Source organism: Homalodisca vitripennis, chromosome 5 (genome assembly GCF_021130785.1).
Source record: "Homalodisca vitripennis isolate AUS2020 chromosome 5, UT_GWSS_2.1, whole genome shotgun sequence".
NCBI classification, from domain to species: Eukaryota; Metazoa; Arthropoda; class Insecta; order Hemiptera; family Cicadellidae; genus Homalodisca; species Homalodisca vitripennis.
The window spans coordinates 115,373,400-115,395,399 of NC_060211.1; the positions used below are offsets into that span (position 1 = coordinate 115,373,400).

The following is a 22,000-nucleotide window of genomic DNA, read 5'->3' on the forward strand; positions in this document are numbered from 1 at the left end:
TTTATCAACAGGCTGTGCAGTCTTTTCTTCAGAGTTTTAGAGTCATGATGAGTAATGAGTTTTAGAGTAATGATGTAACAAATAATAAATGAACATAACCAAAATCAGGGAAACTCATAACTTTAAGTAAATGAAACAGAACGAGAACAATCAAACAGCAAAACCAAAAATAATTAAGAAATGATAACAAACTTTGGGAATAGAAAATAAATTAGAACAAAAAATAATTAGAATAAGAAACGGAAATTTGTCGAACTATCTACATATCTTCGCCTGGGTAGCAATTTTTTACAGCTTTTAAGAAATGGTTGAATGCGTCCTCTTCAGAAAACCGTACCTCTCTTCTATATAAATATTCACAGAGGTGATCTACGAGAAGGTCGGCTGGGATACCACTTCTTAGACTACGTTTTACGGCTCTCCACGAACTTTCAACTGTCTGAGTGTTGGCACCAGTTGCTGGGTTTAAAAAGTTTTCACTATGGTTCACAGTAAAAAGGACAAAACCACAATCACTTAATCCAAAATATGCTTTCCACATATCTGTAACTATGGTTGTTCCAGGCTGCACGTGTTTTAGTACGAGAGGAATGAGAGTTTTTGCATCTCGTTTGTTTTCAGGACAAATCTCTATCCTATATCTACCCCCACGTTTTTGTCCTTCCGGTATAGTTTCTATTAAACCTAGAATCCAGGTTCCTTCTACCAACCTCCCTTTGTTATTTTTAAGTTTACCAATTTTACACTCATCAATTTCCACCACCACTCCAGGACCTCCAAGCTTTTCTTCCCTATTAAACTTATCATCTATCTAAACAAAACACACTTCCCTGCAAAACGACAGCCAGTCAGATATCGTACTTCTAGATGGACTGTGTAAATCAGAACTACACTCAAGAATTAAAAAATCGTAATTTGTCTGATTTCTGGAAAATAAGTACATTAAAGTCACAATATTGCGCAGTCCGAACTTTGACCCTTCAAAAAAACTATTCTTCAGTGCGTTTTTACTAAAGTTGTGTCCACCATTACCTTCTTTTTTTGCATCTAAAGACGACCATGTTAGCTCCTCTGACAGTTATATTTGTTACCTTTCCACAAATATCACATAATGGATTCTTAGGTACTAACCCAACATTCTGAAGCCATAAAAAAACATGTTTTATCGTCTTTTAAAGCAATTTCGTGAAGCTTCCTAAGATTGACAGCCATTTTTAATACACAATGTTACTTATGTGAAATTTAAAATATTACCTTAATTGTATTACTTGAAAGTGTTTACAGCTGTTCATATAGATTATTTAAGTTAATTGTTAAAAATAATTAATCAGTATCGATTGATTATATCGATGGTTATGATTAAGTAATATCGTTTGCCAATTTTGATATAACCCTACCCGTTACTACAAACGATCCTAAATGGCGAGGTTGACTCTCCTGACTTATTACATCTGGTCCAATTCAGGACTCCAGTGAACTGTTTGTCACTGGACAAACAACCAGCATCTAACTATACAGCAAACAGGAAGATGGCCCGACTTCTTAAGATATGGAAACAGTGTTGCTGAAGTTGTTGATTTTTACACGACAGTGTAAATTGGTGTGTCAATTGGTGCTCAAGACCAAAATCGCAGGACATTTATGTTGAGGAATTATTATTTTGTAGCTTCAATTAATTCGTATATACATATATATATATATATATATATATATATAAAATCTATCCTGTTATTTTGTTACTGTACTCTGCCCCATCTATCATTATTTATTCATATCAGTTATTCACATTTTAAATTTCCATCTGCACTATTAATTAATAGGTAAGAATCTTTTGCATGTTATGTCCTTTCATGAGAATTATCTTTTCCCCCAATTGGAGACTGATTCGAACAACTTCATTTACCAACAGGACAGGGCACCGCCACATTGGCATCTGGCAGTCCGGCAATTTTTAAATCAAAGAATTCGTGACCGTGGATCGGCCACACTGGACAGAATGACGCATCCTTACATTTCTGGCCTCCAAGGTCACCGGACCTTACTGTATGTGATTTTTTTCTTATGGGTTTCATCAAAAACTCTGTATATGTGCCTCCGCTACCAACAACAATGGATGAGCTGAGGAATCGCATTACAACAGCAGTGGAATCAGGACATGCTCGTTGCAGTGTGGGATGAATTTGAATACCGCATAGACATATGCCGTGTATCTAAAGGTGGATATATTGAACAACACCTTTGAAAAGGTATGAAAAAAAAACTTTTTTGAGTTTCTCTTTCAGCCAAAAAAATTAGTAATTGTATATGTTTACTACTGTTTGAAATATAGACATGCCAAATCGGATGATTCTTTTTGATACACCCTGTAGAGAATATAGAAAAGAGGCGATATATATATATATATATATATATATATATATATATATATATATATATATATATATATATATATATATGATGATTCTCATATTTTCCAAAAAACCTATGGTGTTCAACCACTATTTTCCTAATGGCTTTCTTGTGACATCGCTTTTCAGCATCATCCAAACCATTAATAGCTGTGGTCTGTGAAAAGTTAGTTTACGTTTTGTTAGAGAGAATATTTCTTAGGAGAAAAATGCGTGCAGTTAGAAGAGGCTTTTTGATATGCACCCTTGCAGTTTGTACACTAGCTCATCTCATCTTCTAACCTCACTCCAAATAAGTCCAAGGAATGTTTTTAACATAGCTATCTTCACCTATCTGATGGTGTCCCTATTATTTTTGTAATGCTCTATTTTGCTTTTATGAATAAGTACCTTTCTTATCGGTAATTCCCTTAATGTTGTTCCTAAAATAATAATAAGCCAGTTTGGATAATTTATTTTTTTGATAACCCTTGATTTCCAGTTCACCGTTATTATTTCATTTCAACTCGGTACCGACGTCTTTTCATCGGTAAATAAAAGCAGGTTGCCCACCAGGATCGGACTTATTAGCCGATATCATTTATATAAATAAAGGAATTAAAGGGGTCCCAAGACTGATCCCTTAGGAATGCTGCTATTGGTCAGATTTTAAAAGATTTTGCATGCTTAATTTTAAATTTTTATCTGTGGATGATTTAAGTAATTTGAAATCTATCTTTAGTTTAATAAAGTAAGCCAATGTAGTGTTGTGTTTTTAGTGCCAATTGCTGAGAATTTTTCGTTCAGGATGGCTTTAATTAAAACAGAGCTTTTCAATCAAGATCTCTGTAATTAAAACAATCCAAAGCATTAGATAGATTCGTGAAACAGCTGGCTGTTATTCCGCAATTCCAATGTGAGAATATTGGTGTATAACAAGTCATACAGTAAAATTCATTGTCTTTTAGTAGTTGTTCATAAACCACTTTCTTAACTACTTAAGACTGCAGATTACTTAGTGTGCAGGGACGGTGTGAGGTAGGAAGGTAATTTGCAGCCAATGATGAATTCTCTCATGTATGAAGGAATTTTTCCACTTACTTTATTCACACTTATTTCATTTATGCCAGATGATTTTTTAAACTTCAATTTCAAAGAATTCTTTGATACAGTGTGCTTTATTTAGAAAGTTTCATGTAGAATCCTATTAAAACATGTCAGCTTTTATCTGATTAATCCCATTATTTATCCAAGTAAGTTTTTGTCTAAGTTTTATTTTTTTGATTGTGAAGGGCAAGAAGCATTAAAAAAGAATTGAAGGATACCTGTTAAAAATATATTTTATTCTTGTGTGTTTTTTTTTACTTGTATAAGAACAGTCGCTTTGCTTGAAAAAAGTAGCTCTAATAACTTTTATTTAAAAATTTGTTATTTGTAATTAATTGATACCCCCTAAAGCCATATACAATTTGTTCAAGCTGATGGTGATGGTGCATAAGAGCTGTTTCGAACTGGGTATACACTGAACACAGAAGATAGAATTACTGGGCTTAAAGATGAATAAACATGGTCCTTATTTACTTTTCCATAGTGTTTCCTCTTCTCTACATGAACAAATGTTTATTTTCTTTTTTAAACTTTAAAAGTTATTAATTTTCTTATAGCATAACATGTATGAATCTGGTACTGGTACCTAATTGGAAGTTTTATAAGATTTTTTAGTCCTCAGAAATTCTAACTATATGAAAAGTCTTAAGTTATTTAATTTGATACAGAGGTTGTAAAAGATTTATTTAGAACAAAAAGAAAGCAACATTTCAACTATTAACCCATTGCGGATCACTGACGAGCTGGGCTCGTAACGCAGCACGGTGACGAGCTCAGGTCGCAAAAGCGGTCTGCTTTTAAGTTTCCCTCCAAATAGTTCTATTAATGTCTGATAGATCGGGCGATCGTCTTCACTTATTAACTAAGAGTGTTTAACAACGGTCTACGTTTAGAGTTTTCAAAAGTTTTATAAATATCCTACAGATTAGTACTTGTGTGTCGATGTTGAAAAATCATTCATATGAGTTTATTCTCTGCTTTTTAGCGCTTCTGATTGGTTGTTTTCGTCAGTTGTTATTATAATACTTTTCAGGTTAGTGACACAACTAAATGACGCAGACGCACATGTTGGCGGGTTTAGTCTAGACAATGGCCCGGATGTTGTAATCGCTTCGCCCGAGCCGCTGTATTTAGACTATGATTCAGACATCATCCCTGCCACCTTGGAACCTTGCTCGCGTGTTATCGTTCCTACATTACGGATACCCCAGCAAGCCCATGTTCCATCTGAACGAATACCTTCACAGCTGAATTTTCTAGTATACAATAGCGAGCGATACGATGTGGCGCACCATTGCTGTTCTTGCGGCTGCTGACTGTAAATTAATTCGTGCCCGCGCGCCAAAACAATACGATCCGCAATTGGTTAAATGTATGATTGACCATCAGGTAAGGGACACAAAAACAAAAATTTTGATAAAATTATCAACCAATAGCTTCAATTTATCAAAAGAAGCCAAAGTATATATTTCTTGCAGAGTCAAAGTTACGCTAAAATATGGGATATATGATATGTTTTTAATTATTCATTAGTGAAGTTAAAACAATTTTTAGATTCCAAACCATTACCTTGTTCATTTTGTTTCAGTTATGTGTTTACTACTCTAATACATTTTGTTCCTTTGAATTACGTACAGCCTTTTTATTTTCACAAAATCCCATGTTTTTGTAACACAGTCTGTGTGTGTGTGTGTGTGTGTGTGTGTGTGTTTGATATATAAGAAAAAAACACTTCACTAAAATCCTTTAATATTTCAATTAATTGATGTTTTCTAAAATGATGTAAAATACTATAGGATGTACACACAAGGAATAAAAAATAAACATAGAATTTTTAGTATCAGCTGAATTAATAGAACAAATTCAGGGAAGTGACCTTAAATATTAACATTGGAAATTATTTTAAAAATATGATCTAGCCTACCTAAGTTATAATTAAAATTAAACAATATTTTTGTAGTTTTTTAAACATGCATATTTAGGCCTAATTTAAATTTAGAACAAAGTACATAAATTATACATTTTTTACATATTTTAGAAATGTTTAAAAAGCTCATCTCTTTTAGGCCAAAAGGAAATTTCGGTTTAGTGGTTAATTGACAAGCTTTTTCAAAATGATCCATTGATTTGTTGAAGAATCTTATATATTTATCATAAAATAGAGTTCTTTTCTATTAATAGTCCTTTAATGGAATTTGCCACTATCTAAAAGGGATTAATAAAAATTTAAAGTCAAATAACAGATGAAAATGAAATAAAACTACTCTTAATTAAATCTGTCAAATATATTTATTTGTGTTTTAGAGTTTTATATAACATTGTTAAATATTTCATAAAGTATAGAGTGTGTGGTGGTCTAATTACAATTCAACTACTTATAAATTATTCATGCTTTAACAATTTTCTTTGTACAAAATATACTGATCTGAGTCATAATGTTGTGTTAGTGCAACACAAGCCTACTTATGAAGAGAGAAAGTTTTCCATTGTTGACTTATCATTCCCACATTAGGAATAAATTCCCAAACTTACTTAAATTCCCTTGGAATTAGCTAATTGTGTTATGATGCCAATCTTTATTCCACATTTTGTAATATTAATGGTTATTGTACCAATGTAACAAAATACAAAATATTATTCTTGGGATGATTGTTTTTATAAGTTTATCATGGCTTTCAACTTCATCAGTCAGTGTACTTAGAAAGAAGCCTTCTAAGTTTTCCTTTTAATCAAATGCTATTTGCTTTTACTTGAATATAATTTTATAAGGATCTTGAAAAAACGTAAACTAAGCCTAAGAGTTTTTCCTCAAGACAAGAACTCAGAATGATGAAAATAAGAATAATGAATGACAACTTGTGTATATATATATATATATATATATATATATATATATATATATATATATACATACAGTAATATAATAACGATGTTTTTGTTATGTTGTTTCCTAAATTTGTTATTAAAGCCCCCTTTATTTGAGATTGAGTTACGTTTTAATTGTTTTAAAAATATCTCTGCAGGTGTAGGTGCTGGTGATATCAGTGTGTGAAGGAATTTTAGTGAAGAATGTATAGTACAGTTTTTAAGATGCTGCCATAATTCTTTAGTGACAAAAATTGATATCACAACTAATCTAAGTGTAGTCCATCACCTATCCTAGTATTCAGCAATAATCCATGATGATGAAGATATAATGAGGTGTTGCCTATTACCTGTTTTTGAAATATCAAAGTGTTTAATTTTTTGCTATTCATTAGTTATATTAACTATTCATTTAACAAATATTGATTTTTTTACCCAAAAACAATAGAGTTTTTCCTTGCACTAAGAGGAACTCGTGTACCAAGTTCCAAGTCTCTCGAACCTTTCTATCAAGAGTTATCGCACAGACAGACGGACTATTGGGTTATAAATAGATATGTTGTGCCACAGGGAGGAGAAGCAGTGGCCACTCAGCTTGAAATATTTGGTCACTGGCTTAGGGTCTGATAGTGCAGATTCAAAACCTGCCTGTGACCGCTCCACTTGATTTTATACTGTACTTCGTTTCCCCCTTTACTCTGTTTTATAACATCTCACATAGGCCAGTGACCCATTGGGACATTTAGACTAATAAGAATACCAGAGAGTTAGTATGTAGGCTATTTTAGCTTGTTAGATAATACTTCACTGACATATGACATATTGGCCGCCACTGTGTCAACCTAAGACGGCCTTTTCATTATATATGAGAATTAAATATATAGAACATTGTCTCACTGTACAGAGTTTTTGATCATTTTGGGCCTTGGATCTTGGCTATTTACGGGAACAACTACTGTTGTCCCCAGTACTCATATGAATTGTCAGAGGTAGAGCAGGATGACTACCAGAACTGCGGGGACTGCATGGAGTCAAATAGTTCATCCATCTATTTCCCTTGTGTGGAAAATTTGAAAGTGATATAGCTGACTAAGTTATAGAGAACCCTTTACGTCAACATGTGGTGGTTTTTAGCTTCTGGAGATGTAACCTTTGTAACCTTTAGAAGCACTTTGTGACATAGCTAAATGTCACAAATGTAGCATGCCATCTATTTTGGTACTTAATATTGACTCTTAAGTAGTTTGCGTTGTAGGCAAGTTTTGTTACAATAGCTTAGATGTAATAAAAAATGTATATACATATATTTCTGTCTTTTGTTGTAGAAAAAAGCAATTGGAAGTGACTTGTATGAGCAAGTCTTTTATTCCTTGGATCTTATTGAGAAAGACTATTTTGGTTTGCAGTACACGGATGCCAACAATGTCCAGGTATTGTGGTTGCAATGTTGTGTAAATTTTCAAAATCTGTAAATAAAATGTAGAGCTACAATAAGATGTAATTCATTATTTTTTAATTTATAAATATTAAATATGACTTAACTAAGTATCTGTTTGTTTTTGTAAAAAACTGATACAATTAAAATTCCCTTAATTTCTGCAGTAATACTGAGTATGGCGTTATATGATTTTAAGTGTGTTTTTTCCAGGTATACAAATATACAATTTCAATTATGTTTTCTTTAAAAAAATTTATAAACAGTATAAAAATACCTGAAACAGTTAATAAATTAAATAGATGAGGGGGTAAATCAAATATTGACTGTTATTATTTGGAACTTATTATGTGTTTGTGTTTATCAATTTGTTTTAATAAAATTTTATTTGCCTCATAGAATCATGGCACTTATTTGTGATCATTAAGGCAACAGGTTGCGATAAATATTTGGGATTGTGAAATGTTACTAAAACCTAAAAACAATGATTCAAGACTGTATTCTCTTATCCAGGTAAAACATGTAAAAGCTAATGTTGAACATGTGTTCAGGTTAACTAATTAAAGAAAATCACAGCACTCCTTGCTTGCCTCTGCTGCTAAACTGAACTCAAGCATGGCAGCAGGGCATTGTGTCTTGGAGCTAGGGATGGGAACAAAACATTGATATATTGGTAAAAACACATAGATGATTGAGTAGTGATGTTTTTTAAAACATTGATGTTTTCCCATGATTACATAACATTTTCTACATTGAAATGAGATTTTGATGTATTTGTAATACATTACAAATTTTAATATTACTGTTAAAAATAAATATTTTGATAAAGGCTGAGGTTTTTAGTCAGTTGCTCAGTTCAATTCACCTTGAGCTTTTATGTCTACTACACCTGTTTCACCGAACCATAACGTAATTTCAGTTTGTCTGCACTTCTTGAGTTTCTTTCGGCCTCAGTGATCCAAAAATGCCTTCACTGGGATGATTGAGCCTTAGTTTCAACGTCATATCCATAAACCCATGTTTCGTCACCTGTTATAACGTGTTTCAGTAATTCTGCATTATCATTGACTTCATTTAGTGAATCCTCGAGCAACTTCCATTTGCTGCTGTTTTTGTTTGAAATTCAACAATTTTGGAACACATTTTGCTACCACACGTTACCTTAAACATTTGAAAATATTTCTTGTATTGTGACAATTTGATATGCCAACATTATCAGTGACTTCTCTGATCATAATAAAGTGATCATTCACAACCATTTCTCTCCTTTTATTCACATTTTCAACAGTTGTTGAGGTGCTGAGGCGTCTGGAGCATTCATCTTCAATGTCTTCATGGCTATCTTTGGAACGTTTATACCACTCTTAAACCCTTTACTACTCATAGCAGACTCACCATAAGCCTTTGTTAACATTTCCCACACTTTATTTCATTTTTGACACAACATTTTACACAAATTCTTAATTTTTTTACAAAAGAAAATTGCTGAGTTCATAAAATAAGTGTAACCTTAGCAGATGCCATTGAAAAAGTAAACAATTAATACAGCTGGAAATTGTATATACTTCAGGAGCATGAGTATCAATATAATAATTAAAAAATAAAAACTCTCCAAACCTGCATAATTTATAAATTCCTGTTCCTTTCTTGAACACACTTTGTATAACATTTTGGTATTTTATATTTCACACATGAGTGCCAAACAAACAGTGCGAAAAGAGCAAACAATTCTAAAGAAATGATTTTACTAGTTTTGTTGTCTTTTGGTGAATGGATGCCGCTAGTGATTTAGTGAATTTATTCAAGATTAACTAATAGAAACTAACGAGTTCCTAACTATATGCATTAAACTGTATAAATGGCAATAGCCTTATTTAATTTCAATAAACATTGAATCACAAAAAGTACTTGCTCCGCCGGGAGTCGAACCCGGATCTCTCACTTGTCAGGTGAATTTGCTATCATTACACCACAGAGCACTTACTTTTTTCTGATTCAATTATTTTGTATTTGGCCGTATCTGTCACATATGCGTTTTTAAATAAGCAAACTAATATATTAAGTTAGACAGCTAATATAGTTCTTATTAGCTGATATGATATGTTGTGGGTTAGTGTATATTTTGTGATTTGAATGTTTGAAACATCAATTCAGTGACCATTAAAATGCTATATATATATATATTTATACTTATAAATATTATATATACAGCAGCGGAAACAGAGTTATAATTACATTTAATTTGGGTCACTGAATATCATGCTGTGAAGTTGTCTCACTTTGAATTAAAATTGTACTATGTTTATTTTTGTTAAGTTTGGTGTGAACTGACAGACAGTAATAAAAAATCATCTGCATATAAGCAGAAGCCCTAATTATAATTTGTTAATATGGGTAAACGTACATATCTTTAAAATGAGATATCTCCCATAATTCTTTGATAAAAAATAAGACAGTAAATTGTTTTAAGTATAACATTGTTCTTATGAGGTAAAACTCAAGGTCATTTCACTACTGCCAGCTCCTAATCTAGTTTCTTTGTTGGAGTTAATGGGTTTGATGCATAACTTTTTTTGTTGTAAAACTTAACTCTTGGAAGAGATGTGCAGTGTTTCTTTATTTGTAAATGTACCTAAAACACCTTTGTCTAACTATCTTTATATCAAATGTCATGTCTTTATATCATGTCAACACTAAATTTTTGCCTTTAATACTTTTTGAGATATACATTTTTTAAATTAATAAAAAGATCACAAAATGTTGTGACTAATACTCTTATCTTCCGTAATATGATTTCATTATACATCTGTAACTTCAATAATACGTAATTAATTTAAAAATTTAATTTTCTTACTGAAGAGTTCAGAAAAGTCAATAAATTGAAGTAAACTTGTAGTTGTTAATTACTCACCTTGGATCCCAAATAATAACGGTTTGAATTTAATTTTTTAAACAACTTTTAATGTGAAAAATGGAAAATTTTCAAATGTGTTTATGTATTAAAGCATAAAAGTAACCAAGGAGGAGTTTTTATTGATCCTAAAAATGTAAGCTCAAATAATCACATTAGTGGTGTTTTACTGAATAATAAGTGGCCTAAGTGTAAAATATCAGGCCATTGATATATATTTAAAACCAATTAAATTATTTAGGTAAATAAGTATTATGGAATTTAAACATTAATAATAATTCTTTGAATTCTCACAAGTACATGGCTATATTAATAATAATGATCAATATAGCCAATAATAATGATTAATATTTGAAGACTTATTCAGAAATAATAAGAGTTTCCAGGTATTCATCAAATATGTACCTGGTGATATCCTAGAGTAATAAATACAAGTACTCAAAGTTGGTGTTGTTTGATATTTTAATGCAATTTTGTACAGTCAAAATTGGTGATGGTGCGATATTTAAAAGTGTTTTAAGTACAACTTTTTTGTGGTTTTAATAAAATAATTTTGTTACAGCATTGGTTGGATCCAACAAAAGCTATTAAGAAACAAGTTAAAAGTAAGTAATTGTGTATTTTAATAAATCACCAATAATAAACTGTTTCAGTAGTCAGTAGCGTAGCCAGAAATTTCGTTCGGTGGGGGGTCCGAAACTGGAAGATCCGGGGACGTTTTTGTGTGTTTTATTTGCCAATGAGTTCACTGGTAAAAGGTAAATACCAAAAATATGGAGCTTTAGTAACTACGCCTTATAGAAAGTGGAAAGATGTAATAGGCAAATTCAACTCTCACAACAACTCTAGTACCACAAATTTTCTTGTACTGCTACAGAAAACTTTACGAAGTTCGATTCTGGCCGAGTATATGGCTCCAAAGTGGACGTTGGATTCACTGGATAAGAAAGAAAAAAAGAACAAAACAGAGCTTCACTCAAGCATATAATTGACACAGCTATATTCAGTGGAAAAAATGAAATACCCCTTCGGGACATTGGGCCACTGACGGCCGAAACCCTTTAGAAAAGGAGGGCAAATTTCGAGCGTTGCTCGGTACAGATCAAACTAACGGTCGGAAAATTTACCGGAAAAACTCTACTGATTAGCAGTTCGGCTACTTTGGATTTCACTGATTGAGGTGTTTATGAATGAGTTATAATGACAATTTTTTGTATCATTACACTGTAGACGAGTAAATAATTATCGGAAAAAAAATCCAAAAAATCACTTTCGGTCGGAAATAAAATACACCTGAAAAACTCTAATGATTATAACTTCAAACTACTTCGGACTTCGGTTATAGAGGTAAACGTGGTTTTTTTGATTGAGTTAGGACGACGATTTTTTGTTATCATTAAACTGTACTCGACTACCTATATAATTATCGACAAAAAATCACTTCCGGTCGGTAAATACCGAAGAAAAGCTCTCTACAGATTCAAGTTTTGACGATTTTTGGATTTCACTGGTTGAGTGGTTGAGGTAAAAGTGGTATTTATAATTTTGTTAGGACATTGATTTTAGGTATTAATTCAACGCCGACGAATAGAATAAATATATAATTATCGAGAAAAAAAACAAAAATAATCACTTCCGATCGGAATATACTAAGGAAAAATGTAGGCAAACACAAATAACCTCAGTCAGTGAAATCCAAAGTAGTCGGAACTTCTTATCAGTAGAGCTTTTAAAGTGTATTTTCCCGACCGAAAGTGATCTTTTATTTTTTTCCGATAATTATATACACGTCTACAGTTTAATGACACTAAAATAAACGTCGTGACTTAATTCTAAGCAGCCATTTTTACGTCTCCAAGACGAATTTGAACGAAGTGGTCGCTAATTAAACTGTCCAAGTCCAAGTCGGGTCGCTAGGATGGCCTCTGGGCGCTCCTCCTGGTCTGTGGGCAGTATCTGAGCAATTGAGCTCAATGACTTGCCTGTCAACTGTACAATTTGCTCCTGCAGCAGTCTAGCAGTTGGTCGGTGTGCCACTGACGGCCACAGCTTCATTGAAGAGCCGGGTGAGGGCGGTCAGCTGCGCAGCTATTTCAAGACGGCTTGTATGCTGCGCTGGACGGGGGCGGCTGGTTCTGCTGCTGCAATCAGCTACTGGCGCCTCCGTTTGTTGCGGCAGAGTGGCTGGTGAATGTGGCCACTCTAGTTTTCTGCCTGGGAGTCGCCCTGGGCCCTGTGTGACCGGAAGGTCAGCCACAGATGCCGGCGGGCGAGGAAGTCGGTTGGCTGGGTTTCTGGGGTTTTCCTCCGGCGCTTCTTCTTCTGCGGCATGTCGTCCTCAGCTTCACTCTCCGATACGGAGTCCGCTGGTGACTCATCTCGCGCTGGTCGCTTGGGCGGCTAGGCCGTTGATCGCCTCGCCGCTGATTTGGTAGGCCGGGACTTGCGGCCTAATTGGACAGCTGCCGCTCTGGCCTCCTTGTAGGCTGGACACCCACGATAGGTTGGCGTTGTGATCGCCGCCACAATTGCAGCAGTGACCCTTCTCCGTCGAGACTTTGGGGCAGTTCATCTTCAGATGATTTCCCCCCCAGCGGACACATTTTCTCGGCCTCCCGCAGTTGCCCGGAGCCGTGGCCAAAACCTTGGCACCGGTAGCACTGCGGCGGGCCGACCGGCTTCTTGTAGACAGTGACTGAGACCCTGACATGGAGCAGGCTTGTCTCGTTGTAGACTTGGCCAAGCCCGCTTGGTGTCAGGATTCTCTCGCTCACTGTCCCCTGGTCAGCGTGATCAGCCAGCTCCTGGTAGGTCTCCTGGCTGTCCGAAGTCGTGCAACCTCGACGACGGCGAAGCCCTCGTCAGTTAAGACATCGAAGAGCTCCACATCATCGGTGTCGGGCAGTCCGCTGATCACACAACCTTAAGCGATCTTTCACGCCCAAGGTGTTGTGAGTGTAGAAGGGCAGCTTCTTGGAACATAGGTACCGCTGAACTGCCCTGAAGTCCTCCACGGTGGTCACTTTCAAGCGATAGTGAGCACCGTGGAATGTTGTCGTCAGGCCGTCCCGCGCCAACTCCTCCAACTTCTTGGCGTGGGTAGGCCAGTCCGGAACACTGTCCAGGAACAGCAAGGGTATCCTGGGCGTAGAAACCGAAGCCGTAGTTGGTCAGATGTCACAGTAGCAGTGGTGACGTTGTGGCCTTTAAAAAGGCCCTTTGCTGGAGCAGCGACCTTCTTAGGCGCCGAGCTGGCAGGTGGAGAGCTAGGCCTCTTAGCTGGCTTCCCGGCGCTTCCAAAGGCATGCTGTGCCATCTTCTTGAAGATGTCACTCATGTTGTTCCAGTAGTTGTTTACACAACGAGCGCTGGAGGTCGAATGTTACAATTTAGGCTGCTTTGCGACGTCACGTGACCCGCGCTCTATAGAAATACCGTGATTATACTACACTATCCGAAAGGCCGAGCCCAAAAGTATCGTTTGATACTTTATGATTTAAACGAAAGGACAATTATATTTTTTAACAACGGTCACTTTAATCAATTAAATCAATCAATTTAATGTTTGTAGACAAGAGTAAATGATAACTCTCCTTTTTTTCTCCTGATCCATGCTTTATTTTTTAATACGTCTTAAAATTTCGGGGGGGGGGTCCGGACCCCCCTGGACCCCCCCCTTCGCTACGCCACTGTCAGTAGTGTGTTATATAGAACCACAATGTCAAATGCACAGTTTCAATAATCATAAGTTATGTTGTAACACTAATGAAGAATTTGTTTCACTAATATTAGTATAAGGTCTTAGCTAAATATTAAAAATAGATGTCTTAGATGTCTGTGTTTTTAAAATAGTACATAAGTAAACCTCATTCATTAATAAAACAATGTGCTATCTTATATTTTTAAAGATCTCGACTTAATTTTTATTTTCTGATAATAATTGGACCTTTTAGGAAATATAAAAAATATAACCAAACATAATTATTTTCTGCACAAAATATGTTAAATTCTGAAATCTACCTTCATTTATGAATTATGTAATTGACTAAGATTTTGATTAGACAAATGGTTACTTATGATATTCTAGATTAATTTTTAATTGTAGAAAAACAAAAATAATGTAGGCCTGATTAGTAGTGGAAATATAGTGATTTTCCCAAAAGTTGTATATTTTCAATAATGTTTTATCATACAGGGCATAAAAATTATTGCATAAATAGACTAGTACAAAAGTTATGAGTACAGTTCACATTGTATTGCACTGTTTGTATAATTTATGTTAAAACACTTCGAATTAATGGCAGAAACATTGATTACTAGAAAATGTGTTTATGGGTATTATTAATCTAAATATAGGTTTATGTTACCAATTAAGTTTCCCATAAAATAGACCTATACTAAATTCAGCTCTTTTCTTGTATTTCAAGTTCACGGTTACAGACCAGAAAATATGAGACAATAGACTTATAAAAAGATAAGGTATAATCTTATCTTATACCATCTTGCTTACCAAACTTTCAAAATCATTAACAGTTACAAAATATTATTTAGTATTACCAGTAAACTTGTACTTGCCAAAGTAATCAATGTTTGTGTGGAGATTACCCCTTAACAGCTTTTGATGAATTAATTTGTCACTTACTTACTTATAACTAAAAAAAGGCCACATAGAAATTAATCCGGTGTGGCAACAATGACCAGTTTTATTTTGATCTGTAACAGGTGGTGATCAAAATAAATTAGGGAAACGGCTAAATAAATAAATAAAAAACAGTTCGTAGGTTACTATTTTGCCGCTATATAGTGTATTCATACTGATTGGCTTACATTAAGATGTGTAGGTTGCATTAAGCATAATGTGTGCTGAGGGTTGTGTTACCAGTGTAGTGATTTCAATTGTGGGTGGCTCCTTACTTCAATTTTTCCATACTAAAAACAGCATTCACAAACAAGTATTTTAAAATAATAATAATAATGTTTTCAACTTGACACCATTTACCAGTACAAGTTAGATGTCCTGACTGTCAGGGAATGTATCTTTTCTCCATATACAATTTATTGTGACTGGAAGAGTCCAACCTTTATTAACAGTTTGTGCATGTTTGCTGCAGTTGGACCCCCCTACACTCTTAGGCTTAAGGTGAAGTTTTACTCTTCTGAGCCGAACAGTCTACGAGAGGAGCTCACCAGATATCAGTTTTTCTTACAACTGAAACTGGATATACTGGAAGGCCGACTTGAATGTCCAGAAAATACTGCTGTTGAATTAGCCGCTTTAGCCCTGCAATGTAAGTATAATGTACTGGTTAGTGTTTATTTTGTGATTTGAATGTTTGAAACATCAATTCAGTGACCAGTAAAACTATTAAAATTCATCTTAGTAAGAAGCACAATGCATATAAAATGCTAAATCGCATACTAACTATTAATCCAAAACTGTGAACAGATTATGTTTAACCCTTTTAACCCCGGCCATTAAATCAAGTGATGTGCCAGAAATCCCAAGCCATTTTCAGACAAAATGTAAGGGTTTTGTAAAAAATTCATAACTCAGTTATTGTTTAAGATATTTAGGTAATTCTTTTTTTGTTTTACTTATTTATACATGTAGCTTACAGAAATATACAAATAAAATTATTATTTTGAAAGTAATTTTTTTACATACATATACATATTTAAAAAATAAATAAAAATGAAAAAATTTCAAGTTTGATCATGGAAACCATATAGATAAAAAAATATTTGACACAAAAATACCCATTTACTTTATGATATATTTAATCCTTAATAAAAGGAAACAAAAATTATAGGCCTACCTTATTTACAAGTGGAGTAACATCAATTTTTGTAAAGCCGTGTAAATTTTTCTTTTTGCCATTTCTGGGCAAGGCAATGTAACAAGACCTTTGAAATTCACACTACTTAAAATAAACATAAAACCAAAGTTATTTCTGACAAAATAACTAAAACTGTTCATAATCTAAATTTTAAAAAAGTTTTAAAACAATATTTACATCACTACAAAATGTAAATTTTCAAGATATCCATCACTCAAATCGTCGTCACTAATCACATCCACACCATTTGCAACTAGGTTACTAATTATTGTATTTTCACATACGGAAGACTTTGAACAATGTCTTTTACTCATTTTGAAATAAAACAAATAATAAACTAAACTTTAACTGCCGTACTTTATACTGCTTTAACCTAAAACTGTGAAGAAAACGGAATATTCACAACCACATGATATACAGCTGTCTGCAACAAGCGTGAGCAGTCAGTCGAGACGAACTGCAATTGCTCAGTCACAGACTGACAAAATACGAAGTCAAACCATTACAAACTAATATATTTCGATGCAAAATATCTTTGTGCACAAGTCTGTGAAATTTCAAAGCATTTGGTGAAATAGGTGGCCAGTAAAGTAATAAAAAGTGCACGTCCGCACTATACGGACGTCGGGAGTTGACGCCATTTTTACGACGTCCGTATAGTACGGACGTCGGGGTTAAAAGGGTTAATATTGGAATGTAAGAACTAAACATGGGATTTCATCAGCCCTGCTTCTCATGACTACAGTTATAACCAACATTGTATTTAAGTATTAAAACAAGAACCGTTTATGTTAATGTGTTTATTACTATACAACAACAGCCAGAGGTTTTGAATAAAAATTAATTAATTGAGTGGATTGTTGTGTTGGATGACAGTGGGGATATAGTTTTATAAAATAAAAAAAAAATTAAATGTCTTCTTATCAGCTGATCGGCTTTGTATATAGTCCAGTAAACTATTCATCCTTTTGCTGCATTACACGAAATGAGACTAAGTATTGTAACACAAACAATGCTATACTTTTTTGTGTTCCTTGTTGAACCCACTATTCCCAGGAGTAGTCAGTGAGAATACTGCAGAACAGATTTAAAGGAACCTACTTGTCAACACCTCTCAATCCGGTGATTCAAACATGTAATAACTGTCTGTAGCCTTCTCTTGCAAAAAAAAGGTTAAGATTTACTGCATTTTATTGAAATCATAATAATTATAGTTAGAAAGGTTGTAATTATTTATGGGTTTGACTTTTTCTCCAGAACTAATTGTGTACATAGTTTATGTTCAATATTTTTAATACTAAACCAGTTTTTTATAAAGTTAAAAATGCTTATATAAATAAGTATAAACAAGTTTTACGGTATTTTATAAAAACTTGGTTTTAAAAGACAAATTGTTTTGGTATGGTTTTTAATCGCTTTATTGAAAATGCACATAATTTTGTACTTCATGCTGAAAATTTTAAAAGTAATGAAATATGAGTGTGTATCTTCTTTACTTTTTTTTAATCGTGTAAGCCACATTTCAATTATTCAGCTAATCGAGGCTTACTAATTACTTAATCTAGATAATTAACCATGGCAGCACATAAAAAGCTCTGTACATAGTATTTATATTTTTTATACAATTAACTAAGTTTTTACGATTCAATTTTTTTCTCTACAGCTGAGCTGGGAGATTATGAGGAAGGATATCATACTCCTGCTGTTATCTCAGAGTTCCGTTTCGTACCCAATCAGACTGAAGATATGGAAATACTGATACTTGATGAATTCAAGAAATGCAGGTAAACATTTATTATCAAGGAAGACTTATTAGCTGGGCCACGAATTTTGAGAATTAAATGATATTGTTAATACTAGGCCTATCTAGAAAGTAGATTATGTTTTGATATAAACAACAAATGAGGTACAAGAAAAAAAATTGTATTATATACATTTGAAAGTAATACTAAAATACTATTTTTCAACATAGCCACCATAAAAATTTAAGCACATATCATAGCGATGAACTAGTTTTGAAATTCCAGCCTTATAAAATTCTGGCACCCGAGACTTCAACCAGGTAGTTACACCCTCCCACAGTTCCACATTGACATGAAAGCTGTGTTGCAAGCCAGGTCTTCATTGCTGGAAACAGGTGATAGTCTCTGGGTGCAATGTCTGTACTATAAGGCGGATGTGGAAACACCTTCCACTTAAAAGCATCCTGGACTTCTTGAGTCACGATTTGCCGTGTGTGGTTGGTACCCATTCTTACACAAAATTTATGGTAACCAAACTTCTGCGTAACTATTTTGTGTAACAAACTCCTTGAAATTTTACGAAAACTAAGTTAGAGTTCTGTTATTGTGAATTGGTAGTCTTTTTTTTATTTTCTCATCGACTTTCATCGGTTACAATGCTTGGCTGTTCAATTCGTTTGTCATCATGCACATTAGGTCAGCCATATTTAACCCTAATGCAACACTGACTCCACCTTCAGTAATCATGTTCCCATAAACTTTACCGAGTTGGCGATAAATCTCAATTGGTTTGTTGTGCTTAGCAAACCGTAAAAAACCGTATTACCGCACTTCACTACTCGTGGGTTTTTCAGTTGCATCACAAATTTTAAACTATTATTGTAAATCAGCAAGGAGCGAGAGTAACTTCTCACAGCGCGGCTGGATAACCACTGAATGGAGAAACGCCCTGACATCAAAATGGTCACAATAGTCCCGCCCCTAGCAGCTACAAAGCGAAACGTAATCTACTTTCTGGGTAGCTCTTGTATACCAAAAATGGAAATGAAACTATGTTTTTTACTTAAATGTAGGTTTAGTTTACTGTCAAAAAATAATATATTAATATAGAAATAAGAAGCTTAAGTACATAACTTTTCTATAATGTAAAAAATTAGTGAAATTCAGTTGGGTTTAATTAAATATGTATATGCACTACAGCAACATACTAATATTTTATTTAAGCATAGAAAACACGTGGTCTTAATTTTGATGTATATTGGGAATTAAGTGTTATGTTTTGTAACAGGCTATTTTATTGCAATACTTTTGTTAATGATAGATAGTAAACATTACAAAAATTTGTAAAATTAAATATTCTGTATATTCTTTTAGAATTGTTTTGTTTTTTCTTAAAATTTAATACAGTTTTGATTGCGTTATCATAATATTAAATACATATGTATACTACAATTTCTAATTACCTGTGACTGCCCATTTATGCCATTTAGATTAGACTTTGTTGTGTTTTGATTTCTTTCTAAAGAATGCACATATCTAATACATTCAACTATAATCATATTTGTTTTTTTATTTTATTTCTATGTTGTTGTCTGCTGAAACTATACTGTGTGTTGACAGGGGTCTGACTCCAGCACAGGCAGAAATGAACTATTTGAACAAGGTCAAGTGGCTGGAAATGTATGGTGTTGATAACCACATTGTCTTGGTAATATATACAACAATCCAAAAGATAGGATTTACTTTATTTTATTTTAAATTTGGTATTCTGTCATGAGGATTACAGTGTAAAACTGTAGCCAACATTACCTGAATACTCTGTTATATTATTATCCTCTCTAAGTTATAAATTCATAAAAGCCATAATAAACATATATCTACATCATGCATATTGCTTTTCTTTATATGTGTTATAAATGTGTGAAATACAGACAGGTATTATCGTTAATAACAAATAACATTTTCACTTGTGACCTAATCAGAACAGTCTTATAATTTAATCAAAGATTTTGAAGTCAAATGTGTTTTTTGTAATATGAATAATTACTTGTCAGTCTATTTCACAAAAACTGATACTTATAACTATTTGAATACATTTTTATTTTCATAAAAAAAGAAGATAGTATTCAACTAATATATGCAGTATAAAAATATGTTAAAAAAGAGAAATTATATTCTCAAGATATTTAAGAAATTTATTATAGCTCTAGGGTTTTTAACCCTTCAAAGTTAGCATTATTTAACTCAGAATGCATATAAGTAGCGGTTCTGTATAGACCTGTCTGGCTCATGCGATTTTGCACAAATCTCATGCTTCGTACATTGTTCCAGTTCAATGCATCTAGCTCACTTTTACTTAAATGATTGGTTTTAAGTGGTCTAACAACATCTTAGTTTAGCCATTTCAACCTGAACTACTACATATAAAAATATAAAAGTTAAAAAAACTTTAAGTCAAAGTACTGAAGGATTGTATATGTATATATATATATATATATATATATATATATATATATATATAATTTCAATAAACATTGAATCACAAAAAGTATTTGGTCTTCCGATCATATGTTAGTTTGCTTATTTAAACCCATATGTGACAGATACGGCCAAATACAAAATAATTGAATCGGAAAAAGTAAGCGCTCTGTGGTGTAATGGTAGCACATTCACCCGGCAAGTGAGAGATCCGGGTTCGACTCCCGGCGGAGCAAGTACTTTTTGTGATTCAATGTTTATTGAAATTAAATAAGGCTATTGCCACTTATACAATTTAATATATATATATATATATATATATATATATATATATATATATATATATATATATATTACAATAATCATAATAGCAATAAAACAATAACCATGGATAAAGGTCTTAATTTTTAGATGAGATAAATCATTTGCAAAAATTCCTTTATAAAGAAAATAAGTTTTCTATGTATAACTAGAATTTTAAGCAGAATATTGTAGTGATTACAATGGATGTTATTTGCAAACCAAACAAAGAAAAACATTGCAACAAAAAATGTGTATATGTAAACCAAAATAATCAGAATGTTTAATGTATTTTTTTAGAAAATACATCCGGTTTACTGAACGTTTTTAAGAAAATATATTAAAAATATAATACATTATATTTTTACATGTATTTTATATCAATCAAAATAAAAGTACTTTCTATTGAGTTTTTTATATAGTGCACAAACACAGGTGATCAATCACTAACAATGACAAAAGCTTATAATTAAGTTGGTCAGTCATCAATTATCTCGTAGCCGAGACACTTTGTTTTCATAGTTGTTAGTCTGCTGTTTTGGCAAGTGCTCTGTTAGAATGTTGTGGTTATGTTTACATTTCTTTATAATTATAATATATCCAAATTATGTGTGTGTAATTTAGGCATGTAGTGAAATGTAGATTTATAAATTGCCAAAATAATGTTAGGCCTTCTTTTTTTATCCTACAGTGTTAAATACAGTAGAGTCCCGCCGATCCGAACCCCGCCAATCCGAAAATCCCGCCTAATCCGAACACGGCTAGGAGAGAATATAAAATTGCTAAAAAGGCAGGAAAATAAATTAAAACCAGTTATTATAGTAAAACATAATTTTTATTTCTCAAAGCATTTACTTACTGACATATAGAAACTGAAATTACATTTGAAACGTTAGATGATACATACATTGTACGGAATTTATACTGTTAATAAATGA

General features: G+C 33.2%; 1 protein-coding gene across 2 annotated transcripts in view; it reads left to right on the forward strand.

Moving 5' to 3' along the window:
* Positions 1 to 22,000, forward strand: part of LOC124362758 (band 4.1-like protein 5) — a 62,144-nt gene that overhangs the window by 2,201 nt on the left and 37,943 nt on the right. For both annotated transcript variants that reach the window (XM_046817520.1, XM_046817519.1), the window contains exons 2-6: positions 7,685 to 7,789; positions 11,268 to 11,310; positions 15,817 to 15,993; positions 18,206 to 18,326; positions 19,905 to 19,992. In XM_046817520.1, the coding sequence (XP_046673476.1) occupies positions 7,685 to 7,789; positions 11,268 to 11,310; positions 15,817 to 15,993; positions 18,206 to 18,326; positions 19,905 to 19,992 (534 nt within the window). The remainder of the gene's footprint in view (positions 1 to 7,684; positions 7,790 to 11,267; positions 11,311 to 15,816; positions 15,994 to 18,205; positions 18,327 to 19,904; positions 19,993 to 22,000) is intronic.